Source organism: Phyllobates terribilis, unplaced genomic scaffold (genome assembly GCF_046119375.1).
Source record: "Phyllobates terribilis strain yellow unplaced genomic scaffold, ASM4611937v1 Scaffold_4__5_contigs__length_816908805, whole genome shotgun sequence".
Lineage (NCBI taxonomy): Eukaryota > Metazoa > Chordata > Amphibia > Anura > Dendrobatidae > Phyllobates > Phyllobates terribilis.
The window spans coordinates 717,658,954-717,679,086 of NW_027362764.1; the positions used below are offsets into that span (position 1 = coordinate 717,658,954).

Here is a 20,133-nt window from a genome sequence, read left to right on the forward strand (position 1 = left end):
TGGGCCCCTTCCAGTAATATATGTCCCCCATCCTAGTATGATGCCCCCCATCCTGGGCCCCTTTCAGTAATATATGTCACCCATCCTGGTATGATGCCCCTTATCCTGGGCCCCTTCTAGTAATATCTGTCCCCCATCCTGATATAATTTCCCCCATCCTGGGCCCCTTCCAGTAATATATGTCCCCCATCCTAGTATGATGCCCCCCATCCTGGGCCCCTTTCAGTAATATATGTCACCCATCCTGGTATGATGCCCCTTATCCTGGGCCCCTTCTAGTAATATCTGTCCCCCCATCCTGATATAATGAACCCCATACTGGGACTCTTCCAGTAATATATGTCACCCATCCTGGTATGATGCCCCTTATCCTGGGCCCCTTCTAGTAATATATGTCCCCCATCCTGATATAATGAGTCCCATCCTGGGCCCCTTCCTGTAATATATGTCGCCCATCCTGGTATGATGCCCCCCATCCTGGGCCCCTTTCAGTAATATATGTCGCCCATCCTGGTATGATGCCCCTGATCCTGGGCCCCTTCTAGTAATATATCCCCCATCCTGGTATAATGCCCCTTATCCTGGGCCCCTTCTAGTAATATATCCCCCATCCTGGTATAATGCCCCTTATCCTGGGCCCCTTCTAGTAATATATCCCCCATCCTGGTATAATGCCCCTATCCTGGGCCCCTTCTAGTAATATATCCCCCATCCTGGTATAATGCCCCTTATCCTGGGCCCCTTCTAGTAATATATCCCCCATCCTGGTATAATGCCCCCTATCCTGGGCCCCTTCTAGTAATATATGTCCCCCATGATGTCACTGCTATGCGCCACTCGTGACGGGCACGGCGATATCAGCTGCTGGCCACTAATTCGCTGGCGGCGTGTATTGCAGTGCAGAGACCTGGTGGCTCTCTGCACTGCAATACATTTCAGCTGAATGTGCGTTCTCGGATGCAAATCCAGCTTTGGCCCGGTCTCAGTCGCAGAGTTGACCCGGGCGTTATGCCCTGGTTGTCAAAGTGCCGTAGTGTGTTTACAGCCTCTGCTCAGTACAGTAAACGGTGACTGAAGTTGCTCCGGCACACCTGTATGACTGAAAGCCGGCGGCTCCCAGGAAGAATAAAGTTCACTTTCTCCCAGTAGCCGAGCTTTCAGTAAGGTGGCCGTACGGCATTAGAATGAACACTGTTATCCTGCAGATTAACCCAATATCTGCAGGTTAATAGCACTTGGGGAAACTGCAGTGATTGCTAAAAAAAAAATCTAAATTTTTGCAATGTTTGTGACATTTATCTTATTGTACCTTTCTCATGAGTTACATTAACTTGGATGGGAGCCATGTAATCCTACATTTTACCAGCATGGAAATATGTGGCTTCCTACAGCGGGAGACTTATCTATTAAGAAAGGGAAGTCCTCCTGATAACTCCTTTGATGACCAAAAGTCTGGAAAACCAGATCTGGGAACATTTTTCATGTGTGAACTGCTGAAATGTGTTGTGCACACCAGAAGGTTTTTTTTCCCTTTTGAATCGTATCTGTTTATTAAGGAAAATAACTATCTTTTCCAGTGCCTGTTACATAGTGGTACATATGGAGAAGTTTCTGATACCAGGCAGATGTCCGTGGGATGTGTTGCATTATAAGTCCTCACGTCTCCGCTCAGCACACACTGAGAACAGCTGTCTCACGGCAGAGGCAGGTTATTGAAAACTGATATGGAGGAAGAAGTGTTTTATTCAAAGACACAACACAAATATGAATATAATTTTCATGTTTCTTAAATATCAGTTTAAAGGGGTTTTCCAAGATGACAAAAAAAATGGTCCATTTTTTTTTTAGAATTACCGTTGTTCCCTAATCAAGTGTGGTGCTGTTTTTGGCAAAAAAAAAAAAAAGTTTTTTATGATTCTATAACTAGGTATTTGATCAGAGGGGTCTGACTGCTGGTACCCCCACCACTGTGAGAAGAGGGCTCGGGAGTCCCCTGTTTGAATGTAGCATTGGTCCTGCATGTGCACCACGGCTCCATTTATTGTCTATGAAACTGAAGAAGACGGCTGGTCTATCCTCATCAGCGCCATGGAACATGACTGGAGCAGTGGTGTTAACATTTAGGTAAAGTTATTGCTTTTTCTAGTCCTTGTGCCCAGTTAGTAAAGAAGACTCCCATACCCTTTTCCTTTCCCTATTTTCCACTGCAGAAAATAAAAATCTAATTTCTTTGTTCTACATTTGTATAACAATGTTGTGTAAAGTAGCTCTGCTCGTGGCAGCTCTTAATAGGGCTTCCACGGGCAGGCTTTGTGCAATCCACTCCATTTAGCCGGCCCCAGGGAACCCTGCCCTTTACCCTTTAACCGCTATTATCTAGACTCAAAAAAGGCCCTCTGGGTTGAGTCCATGGAGTGGCTTCTGGCCTGTGGAGCGGGCTAGCAGAAAAGATTCATATAAGCTGGATCAAAACAAGAGAAGTCAGAATCACCAGGCAGAGCAAAGCTCAAAACAAGACGAGGCGAGCAATTAAATAACAAACAGGCTCAGGCGAGCAGCAGTATAGGGACAGAACTAGGGTCAGCTACCGTGTCGGACTGGGATGCCAAGTGCCCACCAGTAACCAACTCCATGGCTGCATGCGAATGTGACATTATCCTCAATCACAAATTTATATAACAATGAACTGGGTAGATTGTAAAATGAATAAGATGCTGCCTTTGTCTGTACATAATGATTCAAGTATATTGTGCCAAGTACTGCTGATATAAGAGAGTGGTGGCCCACCGGAGGATTCTACTGCTCTCCTGTGGGGCAGTCCAAGCTTGGTCAGGTATAACCTATAACTGGCACTAGAAGCAAGGAGATAGGGGGTTATAGAGTGTAAGCTCCCTTCCAGGATAGTACCACAGGTTCCAGACTGCTAAACAGAACTGCTGCACTGTCATGTCACCCTTTAACGTCTGCATCGAAGATGCAGCGACACCCAGCGACCGACTGCTAAACAGAACTGCTGCACTGTCATGTCACCCTTTAACGTCTGCATCGAAGATGCAGCGACACCCAGCGACCGAAGCTGTTACGGATCCGGGTGGTGGAACCTCTGTGCTGTGATGCAAAGAGGGACCAGAGGGGCGTAACTAAGTGCCTACCCGGACCGACCCTGGCCACGGTCGACTCCGTGACCGAAGGAGGGACCAGGAAGGTGAACCAGGTACCACTCTGGGACCGAACTTGTGTGAGAGCAGGCGACTCCCACGAGTCAGATGGCTGAAGCTGACAGGTACAGCGTATGAGCACGGCCGGTAGACAGACAGATGATTCGGGTAGGCAAGCAGGCGGGCACGGCAGGTAAACTGACAGGTGATGCAAGTAGGCAAGCTGGCAGGCACGGCAGGTAGACAGGCTTGCAGGCATGGCTGATAGGCAGGCGGGCACGGCTGATAGGCAGGCGGGCATGGATGATAGACAGGCTGGCGGGCACTGGAACCTGAGGGCTGAGGAGAGTGTTAGCACACAAACAACAACCTTGAACAGGCACCTCCATTTTGGAGGGGGTGCTTTAAATAGGAGTGGTCCTCCGGCCATTGGCCGGGGACTCTTTAGGACGGCGCGCGCAGCCCCTTTAAGAGGGAGGGAGAGCGCGCGTGCCCTAAGCACAGTGCCCGGGAAGCTGCGCGTGGTGTGCGCACCCCGGGCAGCAGCAGGGGAGCCGGAGGACGCCGGACCGGGACCGCGGTGGTGAGGGGAACGGCGTCTCTGCCCAGCAGGAGGCAGAAACGCCAACGCTACAGTACCCCCCCCCTTTACGCCCCCTCTTCTTTAGGCCCGCAAGAAATTTTTCTAGAAGATGAGGGGCATGAATGTTCTCCCTGGGCTCCCAAGACCTCTCCTCAGGACCAAACCCCTTCCAATCCACAAGAAAGAAAGTCTATCCTCTTACCCTCTTGATGGCCAAAATGTTTACTACCTCAAAGACATCCTCAGGGAAGACTGGAGCTGGAGTGGTACCTGGATCATCAGAGAAAGAATGAAGGACAACCGGCTTAAGGAGAGACACGTGAAAGGAATTGGGAATCCTTTGGAGGCCGGGAGTTTCAGCTTGTAAGCCACTGGATTTATTTTGTTCAGAATCTCGAACGGACCGATGAACCACGGACCCAACTTGTACGATGGTATCTTTAGACAAACATATTTGGAGGAAAGCCAGACCTTGTCTCCCGGACGGAATTGAGGCGGATCCAGACGTCTCTTATCAGCATGCTTCTTCATCCGCTTGGAGGACTGAAGGAGCGCAGATCTAGTGTTTTCCCAAATCGGAGAAAATTCACTGACGAGAGAGTCCGCGGCAGGATTGTCCACTGAAGAGGAGACGGGAAACGGAATCCGGGGGTGTCGACCGTAAACCACAAAAAACGGAGACTTAGCAGAAGACTCACTCACATGATTGTTATAGGAAAACTCGGCCCAGGGCAGGAGCTCAACCCAATCGCTATGGTGAGTATTGATCTGATTGGTGCGTTCCACTTGACCATTGGACTGAGGATGATAGGCAGAAGGAAAATCCAAAGAGACATCCAGCAGCTTGCACGTGGCTCTCCAGAAGCGAGAAGTGAACTGAACTCCTCGGTCCGAGACAATGTGGAGGGGAAAGCTGTGGAGACGGAAGATGTGACGGATGAAGTCCTTAGCCAGCATAGGTGCAGACGGAAGACAAGGCAGAGAGATGAAGTGAGCCATCTTGGAGAAACGGTCGGCGACCACCCAAATGACAGTACAACCGACAGATACAAGAAGATCCGTGATAAAATCCATTGCAATATGTTGCCACGGAGCGGAAGGCACGGGAAGATGAAGAAGACGACCGGCTGGAAGGTGCCTAGGTATCTTGTTACGGGCACAAGAGGAACAAGACGAGACAAAATCCGCAACATCCTTGCGCAGGGTGGGCCACCAATAATGCCGGGCAATGAGCAGAAGCATCTTCCTCTGGCCAGCATGGCCAGCCAGTTTGGACGAATGACCCCAGAGTAAGACCCTCTTCTGATCCTGAGCCGCTACAAAGGTCTTACCAGGAGGTAGATGAGACAGGTCGAATGGAGCAACAGTCATTATTCTGGAGGCGTCAATGATGTGTAGAGGCTCCTCCTCTTGGTCGGAAGACAGAAATGAGCGGGAAAGAGCGTCGGCTTTAATGTTCTTGTCTGCCGGGCGGTAATGAAGAGTGAAGCAGAATCGAGCAAAGAATAAAGATCATCTGGCCTGACGCGGGTTTAGTCTTTGGGCGGTCTGCAAATAAGCAAGGTTTTTATAGTCAGTGTAGATGACCGCCGAGTGCAGGGCCCCTTCAAGCAAGTAGCACCACTCCTCTGCTGATTTGATGGCCAGCAGTTCTCGATCTCCTATGGAGTAATTGCGCTCGGACGGAGAGAAGAGTTTGGAGAAGAAACTGCAGGTCACCATTCGCCCCGACGAGGATTTCTGGGTGAGCACTGCTCCGGCCCCACATCAACCTCCAGGAAGAACTGTTTTTTGCAATCCAGACTGTGTAGTACTGGAGCGGAGGAGAAGGCTTGTTTAAGAGAGACAAAGGCATTCTCCGCATCGGAAGTCCGCTCCTAGGGATTTGCTCCCTTACGGGTGAGAGCAGAGATGGGAGCTGTCCGGGAGGAGAAATGAGGAATGAATGAAGAGGCAGTAATAGTTAGCGAATCCCAGAAACCGCTGAATAGCCTTCAACCCCTCAGGTCAGGGCCACTTTAAGATGGCAGACACCTTCTCGGGATCCATCCGCAGTCCGATCTCAGAGATGATATACCCCAGAAATGGTAGGGAGGTCTGCTCAAAGAGGCATTTCTCGTACTTAGCATACAGGTGATTCCTCCAGAGCCTCAGCAGGACCTGATGAACATTCCTCCGGTGAGAGGGCAGATCAGGGGAGAACACCAAGATATTGTTCTTGTACACCACCACGCAGGAATACAGGAGATCTCGGAAGATGTCGTTTACTGACCATCCCGAGTGTTGAATGCCGTCTTCCACTCGTCTCCCTGGCGAATCCGGACCAGATTGTACGCCCCACGAAGATCGAGCTTAGTGAAGATCTTAGCACCTTTTAAGCGGTCAAACAGCTCCGAGATGAGAGGCAAGGGGTACTTATTTTTGATGGTAATCTGGTTTAGGCCCCTATAGTCGATACAAGGACGAAGAGAGCCATCTTTCTTTTTGACAAAGAAGAATCCTGCTCCAGCCGGAGAGGTGGATTTCTGGATAAATCCCCTAGCAAGATTTTCTTCAATGTATTCAGACATGGCACGGTGTCTCGGCCAGCGACAAGGGGTACATTCGCCCGTGAGGAGGTGAGGCACCAGGTATTAGGTCGATGGGGCAATCATACGGCCTATGAGGTGGTAGTGTCTCTGCCTCCTTTTTATCAAAGACGTCCGTATAGGACCAGTAGGGTGCTGGCAGGTCAGGTAGGTTAGCCGGAGTAGACGGAGGTCGAGCAGGACGAACCGGAACCAGACTGGTCTTATGGCATTCCTGACCCCAATGGTGCACCTCACCTGAGCTCCAATTCAGGACGGGCTCATCTCTCTGTAACCAAGGTAGACCAAGCAAGAAGGGATGAGAGAGACCGGACAGTACGTAAAAGAAGATCTTCTCCGAGTGCAGCATTCCCACATGAAGAGTTACCGGCTCAGTGACCAACAAGATGGTTTCCGGGAGAAGTTTTCCATGCACAGAGGAAACCGCTAATGGATCCGCCAGACATATGGTAGGAATCTGAAAACGCATCACAACGACCTGTTGAATGAGATTCTCAGCGGCTCCGGAATCCAGATGGGCAGTCTCGAAGAAGCGGGTCTCACCACTGGTAACAGAAACGGGCAGAGTCAAGGGCGGAGAGGAAGAACTCTTGCCTAGGATGACCTCTCTGAGCGGTCCTAGACACTGGAGTGTCCCGGTCTCACCGGGCAGGAGCGGATCTGATGCTCAGTATTGCCACAGTAGAAGCAACTCCCCTCGGCGCGGAGGGTCTCCTGGCGAAACTTGACCATCTTGACTTGGTCAATTTGCATAGGCTCTGGAGAAGACACCCGGGGGAGTGCTGGTTGCGAGACTGGACTTTGGAGGATTGAAGCGAGGCGCAGAGGTTTCCTCTCAAGGGTCGTCTCCTTAGCACGTTCCAGAAAACGAATGTCAATCCGGGTAGCAAATGACACCAGGTCGTCCAGGGAGGGAGGTATGTCACGACCGGCTAGCTCATCCTTGATCCGTCCGGAAAGGCCCTCCCAAAAGGTGGACACCAGGGCCTCATTGTTCCAGGCAAGTTCAGATGCGAGCGTTCGGAAACGCACAGCATACTGTCCCACAGAGAGACTCCCTTGGGGGAATCAGAGAAGTGAGGAGGCAGTAGAAGATTTTCGTCCAGGCTCATTGAACACCTTCCGGAAAGCCGCGAGGAAAGCCTGGAGATCGGACACCAGAGGATCCCCTCTCTCCCACAGAGGGTTAAGCCACACCAACGCCTCTCCGGTGAGGTGAGACAAGATTAATGCCACCTTGGCCCTGACGGAGGTGAACTGGTGTGCGAGGAGTTCAAAGTGCAGCGTGCACTGATTTATGAAGCCCCGACATAGGACAGGGTCACCACCAAAACGTGGAGGCGCAGAAAGCCGGGGTCCAAAGCCTGGTGCCACAGCGCCACTGGGTAGAGGTGCCTCTGAAGCGGGTGCCGCTTGGTTAGAGGCGGACACAGTCTGGATGGATAGCGCATTCAGACGGGAGTTGACTGTCCTCAGATAAGACAGGATAGTATCCTGTTGGGATCTATGGCGAGAGACCTCTTGATACAGGTCTGAGAGCGAAGGAGCCTGGAAGCCACCGGGTTCCATGGCCTGTGCAAACTGTTACGGATCCAGGTGGTGGAACCTCTGTGCTGTGATGCAAGGATGGACCAGAGGGGCGTAACTAAGTGCCTACCCGGACCGACCCTGACCACACGGCGGCTTAGTCGACTCTGTGAACCAAGGAGGGACCAGGAAGGTGAACCAGGTGCCACTCTGGGACCTACCTTGTGTGAGAGCAGGCGACTCGCACGAGTCAGATGGCTGAAGCTGACAGGTACAGCAGATCAGCACGGCCGGTAGACAGACAGGTGATGCGGGTAGGCAAGCAGGCGGGCACGGCAGGTAGCCTGAGAGGTGATCCAGGTAGGCAAGCAGGCGGGCACGGCAGGTAGCCTGACAGGTGATCCGGGTAGGCAAGCCGACGGGCATGGCAGGTAAACTGACAGGTGATGCAGGTAGGCAAGCCAGAAAGCGGCGGGCACGGCAGGTAGACAGGCTGGAGGGCACGGCTGATAGGCAGGTGGGCACGGCTGACAGACGAGCAGGCGGGCACGGCTGATAGACAGGCTGGCGGGCACTGGAACCTGAGGGCTGAGGAGAGTGTTAGCACACAAACAACAACCTTGAACAGGCACCTCCATTTTGGAGGAGGTGCTTTAAATAGGAGTGGTCCTCCGGCCATTGGCCGGGGACTCTTTAGGACGGCGCGCGCGGCCCCTTTAAGAGGGAGGGAGCACTCGCGCGCCCTAACCACAGTGCCCAGGAAGCTGCGCACGGTGCGCGCACCCTGGGCGGCTGCAGGGGAGCTGGAGGACGCTGGACCGGGACCACGGTGGTGAGGGGGATGGCCTCTCTGCTCGGCAGGAGGCAGAGACGCCGTCGCTATAAAAGCTGAAGGATATGTGTGGATATTACATGTTGCAATTATTTACAAAGCATTTACTATACCTCCATAGAGAACCATTTGTACAGAACTGGCACATTTTCCTTACACTCATTTTCTCTGAGCATGGACCATGAGATTTATCATTTTGTGTCTGCAGCTCCAATGCAGAACTATATGTCTCCATAGTAACATACAGCAAACAAGCACTATGTAGTCTGATCCTATAGTCTTAGAGCAGGTGCAGAGAAGCATATTTTTGATCCAAGTGTGATCCGACAAAACATCGGACCAATTTTAATCTATGGGGCCGTGTACATGTCCGATTTTTTTTCCTCGGACAGAGTCTGTCGGAAGAATAAAATCGCTACATGCCCAAGTTTAATCTGATATTTGGATTGTGCTCAGGTATGCAATTCAATGAGTGCACGGGAAACATCGGACTGCACTCGGAGTGTGGTCCAATTTCCATGGACTGACAGACTGGAGAAGACGGAGACATTTTTTTTCTCCATCTTTTCATACAAGAAAATCAGATCACACTGTGATCAAACTCTGATCGGTGTTTGATCGGAGTGTCATTTGTATAATTTATCTGATTTTCTGGGATCATGAAAAAAAAAAAAGCTTTTCTGCACTTTAAGTAATAGGTCAGTAGTAGGTTAGAAATCCTCTTTTAGGCTATTTGCACATGACTTCTTTTCCTGGCAGATTCCTCCCAAAATCCACCAGAAAAAGTGCCCATAAAATGAACTTAGTACACAGGAATATCAAATGTCAAAGTGCATGTGCTGTGCACATGTTCCATCTTATCGCGCTTCTTTAGGAACCCTGAATCGGTTAAAAGAAGTGATATGTTCATTCTTCAGATGGCTTCTGCTCAGAAGACGCCAGCTCGCTATCCTACTCAGCATAGAGTGGAAGAAGTCGAAGATGGAGCCACCACAAAAAAAGCTGAGAAAACCGCCTGTGAAGCCGCTTAACCCCTTTCTGGCGTGGAGCGTACTACAACCCCTGGCAAAAATTATGGAATCACCGGGCTCGGAGGATGTTCATTCAGTTGTTTAATGTTGTTGAAAAAAAGCAGATCACAGACATGGCACAAAGTTAAAGTCATTTCAAATGGCAACTTTATGGCTTTAAGAAACAGTAAAGGAAATCAAGATAAAAAATGTGGTACTCAGTAAGGGTAATTTTTTTCAGACCAAGCAGAGGGAAAAAATTATGGAATCACTCAATTCTGAGGAAAAAATTATGGAATCATGAAAAACAAACACACAAAAGAACACTTCAGTACATCACTAGTATTTTGCTGCACCACCTCTGGCTTTAATAACAGCTTGAAGTCTCTGAGGCATGGACTTAATGAGTGACAAACAGTAGTCTTCATCAATCTGGCTCCAACTTTCTCTGATTGCTGTTGCCAGATCAGCTTTGCAGGTTGGAGCCTTGTCATGGACCATTTTCTTCAACTTCCACCAAAGATTTTCAATTGGATTGAGATCCGGACTATTTGCAGGCCATGACATTGACCTTATGTGTCTTCTTTCAAGGAATGTTTTCACAGTTTTTGCTCTATGGCGGGATGCATTATCATCTTGAAAAATGATGTCATCATCCCCAAACATCCTTTCAATTGATGGGATAAGAAAACTGTCCAAAATATCAATGTAAACTTGGGCATTTATTAAAGATGTAATGACAGCCATCTCCCCAGTGCCTTTACCTGACATGCAGCCCCATATCATCAATGACTGTGGAAATTTGCATGTACTCTTCATGCAGTCATCTTTATAAATCTCATTGGAACGGCACCAAACAAAAGTTCCAGCATCATCACCTTGCCCAATGCAGATTCACGATTCATCACTGAATATGACTTTCATCCAGTCATCCACAGTCCACGATTGCTTTTCCTTAGCCCATTGTAACCTTGTTTTTTTCTGTTTAGCTTTTCTGTATGTAAATCCCATTTCCTTTAGGCGGTTTCTTACAGTTCGGTCACAGACATTGACTCCAGTTTCCTCCCATTCGTTCATTTGTTTTGTTGTGCATTTCCTGTTTTGCAGACATATTGCTTTAAGTTTCCGGTCTTGACGCTTTGATGTCTTCCTTGGTCTACCAGTATGTTTGCCTTTAACAACCTTCCCATGTTGTTTGTATTTGGTACAGATTTTAGACACAGCTGACTGTGAACAACCAACATCTTTTGCAACATTGCGTGATGATTTACCTTCTTTTAAGAGTTTGATAATCCTCTCCTTTGTTTCAATTGACATCTCTTGTGTTGGAGCCATGATTCATGTCAGTCCACTTGGTGCAACAGCTCTCCAAGGTGTGATCACTCCTTTTTAGATGCAGACTAACGAGCAGATCTAATGTGATGCAGGTGTTAGTTTTGGAAATTAAAATTTACAGGGTGATTCCATAATTTTTTCCTCAGAACTGAGTGATTCCATAATTTTTTCCCTCTGCTTGGTCTGAAAAAAATTACCCTTACTGAGTACCACATTTTCAATCTTGATTTCTTTTAGTGTTTCTTAAAGCCATAAAGTTGCCATTTGAAATGACTTTAGTTTCGTGCCATGTCTGTGATCTGCTAATTTTTGCCAGGGGTTGTAGTACGCCCCTTATCAGATCCCCCTGTTTGGTGCAGGCTCCGAAGTTGAGTCCGCAGCATCATTGGCCCCACCCATCGGCGACCCAGTCACAGGATCTGCAGGAGACCCCTGTGGTTGTCACTGGCAGATTGCTATGAGTGTCGCCCAGAGGTCGTCGCTCATAGCAAGTGAGCAAATCTGCTACACACAGGCGATCTGATCATCACCTGTGTGTAGCAGAGGGGATCAGATAACTGCAGCTTCTAGTCTCACATGGAGACTATTGAAACATGCAAAAAGTAAAAAAAAAATGTTTTTTTTTTAAAAGTTTAAAATCACCCCCCTTTCGCCCCATTAAAAATAAAACAATACAAAAAAAACACACACACATATTTGGTATCGCCGCGTGGAGAATCGCCCAATCTATCAATATAAAAAAAAATGAATCTGATCGATAAACGGCTAATGAAAAAAAAGATTCAAAATGCCAGAATTACGTTTTTTTGGTAGCTGCAACATTGCAATAAAATGCAATGACGGGTGATCAAAACATCGGATCTACCCCAAAATGGTATCAATAAAAACGTTAGCTCGGCGTGAAAAAAAATAAGCCATCACCCGGCCCCAGATCCCGAAAAATGGAGGCGCTATTGGTCTCGGAAAATGGGGCCATTTTTTGGATATTTTTTTTACCACTTAAATAACAAAGAACCTATACATGTTTGTTGTCTGCGAACTCGTAATGACCTTGAGAATAAGAATAGCAGGTCAGTTTTAATTTTTCAGTGAATGAGGTAAAAAAAAAAATATGGAATTGCACTTTTTTTGCAATTTCACTGTACTTGGAATTTTTTTCCCGTTTTCCAGTACACGATATGGTAAAACCAATGCTGTCGTTCAAAAGTACAACTCGTTCTGCAAAAAATAAGCCCTCACACGGTCATATTGACTGAAAAAAAAAAAGTTATGGCATGAAGGGGTTAAGGAAAACGACCGCCCGCATTTTCCTAAAGCATCTTAACCTGGTTCGAGGAGGAGATGTCGCAGTTCCTTCCCACTTATAATGCAGCGATCAGAGGTGAGCTTCTATGAAAAAAATATTTACCACTATCATCATCTCTATGTATAATATATATCTCCTGCCTCTCATATCTTGTTCTTTTTTTCTCTTCACCATCAAGTTTTGGTGTATATGGTACTTGCAAATTGTCTCTCAGAGAGGAAGAGGACCAGAACTCTAGTGCCACCTATAGGAAGTAGCAATCCTAAAAGTCAATATCTACCCTTTAACGAGCCTTGTCACAAGACTTAGGATTTAAACCAGAACCAGAAACTCAATTTGCAGACACTGTGTTTCGGGGTACTGCCCCTTATCAGTGCAGAGTTCTGGTTTGGCTGGGTGAGAGGCGTCAGATGGGATCTAAGGGGTGGTATATGGTACATGGTACTTCAGTCACTTCTTTACAAGGAGGTTTGCTTTGAACCTTCAGAAAAAAAAAAACTTTTTGGATTTATTTCTTTTGGATGGAAGCAATGCTATTTTCTGACAATAAAAGGTTTGTTGGTCTTCAGAGTTTGCACGTGTTCTCTGTGGTGAGGAGTTAAAATTCAGGAGTTGAAAATTCCTCTATCCCCCCAAGGGACTGGCCGGTCAGAGATGTAATAACACAGTCCTTCAGTAGAAGCAGACAGTGTGTGATTCAGCTGCAGCCCTCACTACTTCCATTCACTGCTGCACACTTCTCATCCTGTGCCTGCAAAAGTTCCCTTTCTTCTCTCCATCTTCTCCCAAGATGCTATCACTTTGGGCTGCTCTTCTGGTCACATCATGTCTTCTTCTTCCTTCTCAATCTGAGCCTGACAACCAAAAGGTGAAGCAGAGAACATTGCGACAGAAAGACCTGGACATCATAGACAGAGTGAGTTAAACCATCCTATATATCCCCTACAACCATCCTAACTAGCCCAGCCTTTTCCTTGGAGGACCTTAGATGGTCATTTCGAAAGTTCTAATAAGGTCTAGAGTTCTTGGCCAAACAACAGTTACAATATCCTCAATGCATGTTATATCTTTATTGTATCTGATATAACGTAGCCTTGCATGCTTGATACACATTATATGTGTATAGTATGTGATATGTGGGTGGAGGACGTGTCTTAAGTAGATGCAGATGTTTTTTTGCTACAGTTTACAGAAGGTTCTTCACTACTTAGTACATCTCTACATTTCTATCCATCTGCCGATTCGACCCCCTCATTATGATAAAAGTTACATTTTAGCTTAGAATCTGTTTATACAATTGAGATATTTTTGTCTAAAATGTGTAATTTTCATTATTTTTGGAATTTTCACATATACCACATTCAGCGCTCACGATTACGCTCTCTAGGTAGAACATTTTCTGAGGTCTTTTTTCTAGTGGATAATTGAATCCATGAAGAATAATTAAGACTGTAATCTCATCTGGGACATGGAATGACGCAGCGATTGTAATAATTTGGTGCACGTGTTTAATTCACCTAAAATGATAAGCCTTGCCCATTACCATTCAGTCATTGTATGGCGGTATTGTTTAGGCTGTATTGTATGGGGATTGTACGAAAGTATTTGGGGGCTCATGTTCAAAATGCGTTTCATTTGAAAGATGAGTGAGCCGGGAATCTGTCAGCAAGTTTTTGTTATAATATCTGAGAGCCGCATAATGTATGGGCAGAGACCCTGATTCCAGAGATGAGTCACTTACTGGGCTCCTTGCTGTCATTTTGTTACAATCACTGTTTTCTCTTCAGCTGATCTAGCTCTGAATGCTGAGCTGTATATAACCCCGCCCACACCTCTGATTGTCTGCTTCCTGTGCACACTGTGCAGAAAGCTGCCAATCAGTAGAGAGGGCGGGGTTACATAGAGGGGTTGACTAGGAGGCACAAGACACCTAGTCCTGTAGTGATAATCTCCTACTGATAAAACAATGATTTTATTGAAGCAGCAACACACATCCTAATAAGTGACACATCCCTGGAATCAGGGTCTCAGCCCCTACATCATGCTGCTCTCAAATAGCAAAAACCTGCTGACAGATTCCTTTTAAGACCCTTTACAATTCCATAAAAATGATTGGAGTGGTAGTGCACAAACGCAGCCACTGATGGGGAAATTTAGAAATCCTTTCTTAAGATTAATGAGGGTCCCAGTAATCAGACCCCACTAATTGCAAAATAAACACATGTGGATAGGAGATATATTTTGTAGTTGGGAATAACACTTTTGTTTTCTGCACACAAAGTTTTTTAAAGCATTCAAAAACAAGTTTTCTAATGAAATGATCCGTCTTTGTGTATGTGCACAAAGCGTCTTTAAGATTATAACGGAACCAAGTTTTCTCAGGCAAAAAAGCTTCAGGAAAACACTGGCCTTCGTTTTCCTAAAGCATCTTCACCAGCATTTTAATCCTTTTTTCACCTGGAGAATGAACATATTACTTTTTTTTCAAGGTTTCCAAACCCTTAGACGGTTCAAAGAAGTCTGAACATGTGCACAGTAATGTCCTGAAGCTTATTTTGCAGCCTCCTGGTTGGACAGTTCCTCATTTGGAGCGTTTTCCACCAGGAGCCGCTTTGCAGATGGGACATGCATTTCCTTTTGTCTCACCGGGTTTTTCTCAAAACCTAAAGCGGAAAAAAAACGCTCAAAAGACAGAACATAGGGAGAGTCTGTCAAGAGTTTTTTTAACCATTTTTTTTACAAGTGTCTTTTGGAGCCGACCAGAAGACTCCTTAAAAAACTCTAGGTGCACATACCTTTGGTCACAGATTGTCTTGCTCCGATATCCAGCAGTGCTGGAGTTGGGTCACTAGGATGGAGCTATTTTGCGTTCCTTACATAGGAAATGGAGACGTTGTGCTGAAAGACTGCAAAAGGGGTTTCTACCACTAGGATTGTGGGGTCCCGAAGTTCAGACCTCTAATGGTCACATGGGGATGGCAAATTCTTGCAAGAAAAAGGTAATAGAGCTTTAACTCACAAGACATCTTTTGTGGGGTTTTTTGTTGCTTTTCGGCAATGTTTACAGACCTGATTTTTTTACACATATCATGGGTATGATTTTCTATAGAAGTAGTGTCAGAAAAGTTTTCTTACAACTTCTTCTTTATAAAAAAAAAAAAATGAAAGCGGGCCACCAACTGTGGTAAAACCGCTGTCTGTGTGGACGTGCCGATTGTACGTCTGTGTTTGCTAGACTGTAACCAGGACTAACAAGTCTCTTAGGAATCTGCGTTAGTACTCAAAATGATTGTGTCTATTTAACATGATGTTCCTGATACTGCCTGCAGTCACACAGCGGGGCTTTAAAGTGGGATTAGACATTTAACATAAATATAGCATAGACTAAATATCTACTGAATGATTCATCTATTCTGTCTCGAAATTCTAATACTGCTCCACCATGGGAAGGTATTGGCCTGACCACAAAGTCTGAGAAGTCATGAGCACAATGCCCAGGGGGCTGCAAGCTCTGTTTATTCACGTATCATCATCCAGATAGAGCTGTGCACAGGTCATCACATCAGTCTCTGGCCCTAATGGGAGACAGGTCCGGTGCCACCCTAAAAGATGCTTTTGCTACTGTCCATTAATATCCTTGCAAGGGCGAAACAAGTTATTACCTGCCTCCTTTGGATATCTCCAGTGTCAGAGACTTGAATTGAGAGACAGGGTAAATGCATGACCTAAGATACATTTAACTCCTTCCTCTTGTGGTCAGGGTAGAATCAGAGAAGCTGCACACTCCAGCAGCAATTTAAGTAAAATGTAATTTATTTTGGTCACAGAATTGCAGACAGATATTAATGAAATGAGCAACAGCTGTTTCGCATGAGTTCACGCTTCTTCAGGCTCACACTCCTGCTCTCCTCTGAATCGCATGATTTACTACAAGTATCAAGATGAGCACCGCAAGACACGGCAATTATAATCTGGATTTTTCTTGTTTGATCCAATTTTTTTCTATTAACTGGATTTCATGGAAATGCCAGCTTGTTTTATTTGCTCTCTGTGCACAAAGTTGAGTAAAGTTGCAGGGCGCATGTTCAGTTATCTTCATTGTCAGAGACTTGAATTGAGAGACAGTGCAAATGCCCGACCTTAGATCCATTTAACTCCTCCTGGATGCGGTCTTTTGGACAGGCTAGAATCAGAGAAGCGGCAATTTGAGTAAAATGCACTTTATTTGCAGACAGAGACATCAGTGAAATGAGCAAAAGCTGTTTCGCATGAGTACATGCTTCTTCAGGCTCACATTCTTGCTCTCCTCTGAATCTCATGATCTATTACAAGTATTAAGATGTGCACTGCAAGACATGGCTATTATAATCTGGATTTGTTTGGTTAGATCCAATTTTTTCCTTTAAAACTGGATGCGGTGGTAATGCCAGCATGTTTCTTTTGCCCTTTGTGCACAAAGTTGAATAGAGCAGCTGGGCGCATGTGCGACCTGCCACTCCATTCTATTCCTACGGGCCGCATTCATGCAGTCAGGGTAGAACCTGAGATATTCCAGATGAGACATATTAACACCTATCCACTTAATATGTGATCACTGTTAGAAAGCTGTAGGTCCCACTAATGGGACCCTGTCCATCACCACTATGAAGTAGCCTTCTTTCATCCCTGTTTCTACCCGGATCAAAATTTTGGATTCAGTAAGAATTTAATGGAGCAACATGTTAGTTTTTTTTTTTACTTGAAAAAGATGACAGCCCGGTATAGAAACACGTCCAATAATAAAAAAAAAACAACTTCTATTATTTTTGCATCAAGAGACTTTGTTCCAGCCAAGCAGCCTATTTCAATATGTTTTTTTGTCTTCTGGTAATGGAGCAACAGGTTTCACATGTGTCGACTGGCTCAATTCACTTCAAGCCTTTGACCCTACATACACTTGTAGTCAGCCATGGGCTTTGCTCGCCTGTCTTCGTCATTGTCATAAACTTGAATGGAGCAGTGGGGCGCATGCATGTCCTGATACTTCGTTCACCTTTTCCTGGCTTACTGCCAGGGTAGAACCAGATTAAATGAAAAATATAAGTCCTCTACACAGTGCGTACAATTAGGCAATTTGTACCTTCGATGATTAATTTTATTATTGAACAACTTCAGCGCTGTTGGTAAATCCAAAAGGTTAATAATCCTGAAACCTGAATGTTTAATAAAGTAAAATTGAGTTTTTGTCTTACTTAGGAGAATATCTCTGTGTGCAGAATTATTATGCAACTAAATGAAAAGCGTAAATTTTCCGATCTCAATTGTTTATTTTCAAGTTAAAGTGAGAATAATAACCAAACAGGTCAAAAATACATTTCCATAGCAAATATCAGTGAGCAATATAGCGGCCCATCTTTTCAATAACAGTCATAAGCCCCATCCATGGAGTCTGCCAGTTTCTTCATCTGTTGACGATCAACTTTTTTGAGTAGCGCCAACCTCAGCCCCCAGATACTGATTAGAGAGGTGACTGTTTTTCTTCACCATAAATCTCCTATTTAAGAAGGGCCCACAAGTTCTCACTAGGGTTTAGGTCCGATGAGGAAGGGGCCATGTCATTATTTTTTCATCTTTAAGGCCTGTACTGGCAGCCGAGCAGTGGAGACGTTGATGCATGTGATGGAACATTGTCCTGCAGAAAAATCATGGTTTTCTTGAAAGATGCAGACTTGTTCCTGTACCACTGCTTGAAGAACGTGTTTTTCAGAAACTGACAATAGGTTTTGGAGGCAATTTTGAGTCCATCTTCAATTAAAAAAGGTTTAACTAATTCATTTTTAATAATACCAGCCCATAGCAGTACCCCACCTCCACCTTGCTGGGGTCTGAGATGAAGTGAAGGTCTGTGCCTGTTACTAATCCAGCCACATCCCATCCATCTGGTCCATCAAGAGTCACTCATCAGTCCATAAAACCTTTGAAAAATCTGTCATAATATATTTCTTGGCCCAGTCTTGGCATTCCACCTGTGTCTTGTTCAGTGGTGGTCGGGTTCAGCCTTCCTTACCTCGGCCGTGTCTCTGTGCACTGAACATCTGGGCACCAGAGAAGTTGCAGTTCCGAAATATGACAGCACTGGAGGATAATGGCTTACAGGTCGCTTCACATTTGGTTCTTCCTGAATCTTTGGTAGTTAATGTGCATCTTTTTTTCTCAAGACATTTTTTTCCTACCCTGTTCTTTATTTGCAACAAAACTTTTGATGTTTCTGTGATCGCATCCCAATATCTCAGTAATATCAAGAGTGCTGCTTCCCTCGGTAAGACTTGTAACAATTTTGACTTTTCAGAGTCAGTTAAATCTCGTTCTTAGCCCATTTTGCATGAGGAAAGCAAGGTGTCTAATAATTCTGCACACCTTGATAACAGGTTTGTTGATCATGGGGTCCCAGCAAACCAACCCCGATCTAACAGTTGTCACCAATCTAGTGGATAGTTGATAACTTGCTTATGCTAGTGTGAAGAATATTGAAAACATAATCCCATGTCAGTCATAGTGCCCTGTTTGGTGAGGGATTATAGGGGTCTACAAATGCAAAACTGAAACCAAACAATTCAGCATCAAGAAGAAGGGAGGGGGCTGAGAGGCAGGGAGTGACAAATGCCTCACAGCAGCTGTGGAGATGCACAGGAAGACTCCCTGTGGATCCCAAGCCATGCGGTCCTTTGTGTCAGACAATTATAATTCAACACCAAGTTATGGGAATACAATACATTCCAGTGATACTCCAACTAGATTTTTGGAAACACCCGAACCGGGGGAATGTCACCCTGGCTTCCAGTCCTGTCTAGTGCGCTCGGATGGGGAGATACACGGCACAGCCTTTCGGAGCTTCTAGGGCCATTGTGCTTGGTCTCCATGCGTAGCTGGATCCGATGACACCAGAACCGGCTCCATAGGACCGTCCCGTAAGGAAGTGTAGGCCATTTTAGTTTTTGTAGTTTTTAGCTGAGAGAAGTCAAGGGTCGATATTTAGGTTCAGGCAGGAGGGGGAGTGATCCAGAGAGGTTAAGAGCTCCAGCAGCCCTGGCTCCATGGTCTTTGTCCCTGGGAGGTCACGAGGATACATTGTGTGGACGAAGTCCTGCAACAAAGAGAGAGAGCCCCACAAGCCTCCTATGTGGCAGCCCCTCTCCCACAAGCCAGGCCTTTCATCTGATTGGTAAATGACTCGTAATAACTGCTTTATATCTTTTGTACCACTACTATTGTGTTTGCATCTCTGACCATTATGTATGTATAACCCTTATGTATATCGTGTAATGTCTAGTGTGCCCTTACGGCAATTAAATATATAATTTAACCTTGGGCTGCTCTTTTATCTCGATCCACAAACTCTCACGTCCGTTGTTCGGCTTAATCCTCATGCTAGCGGGGCTGGTTTCTGGCCCGATATAACTCCCATTAACGGACCGGGGGGCTTATATCTAATAGAAACTGGTGGCAGCTCTACCAGGCCGACAAGGTTCTGCTTCACTGGGGCTAGTGAAGGGACCTCTCAGCCTGTCAGGGATGTGAGCGAGAGTGGTGTCACGTCAGTGGCTGAGTGGGCCACCTCTTCTCACTCCCGGTGCCTTCCTGTACACGTGTGGACAGGGGGTGTCTGTGTAGAACTGTACCAACCTGACCTTACATGTCCCAGAGGGGGTGCGGAATGTCACGTTGGTGCATGGGGCAGATCTATGTCATGTGTTCTGACGTAACTATGACGTCAGGCGGGTGGCGGGGTGTGGATCCATCACAAGTGGTGGCAGC

General features: G+C 46.1%; 1 protein-coding gene across 2 annotated transcripts in view; it reads left to right on the forward strand.

Moving 5' to 3' along the window:
- The first annotated feature begins 13,003 nt into the window (after positions 1 to 13,003).
- Positions 13,004 to 20,133, forward strand: part of CTHRC1 (collagen triple helix repeat containing 1) — a 93,311-nt gene continuing 86,181 nt past the window's right edge. The window contains exon 1 of one of the 2 annotated variants that reach the window (XM_073676782.1): positions 13,004 to 13,255. In XM_073676782.1, the coding sequence (XP_073532883.1) occupies positions 13,130 to 13,255 (126 nt within the window). In that variant the 5' untranslated portion in view covers positions 13,004 to 13,129. Of the gene's footprint in view, positions 13,256 to 15,288; positions 15,339 to 20,133 lie in introns of those variants that run through there. The other variant, XM_073676783.1, reaches the window with a different exon arrangement.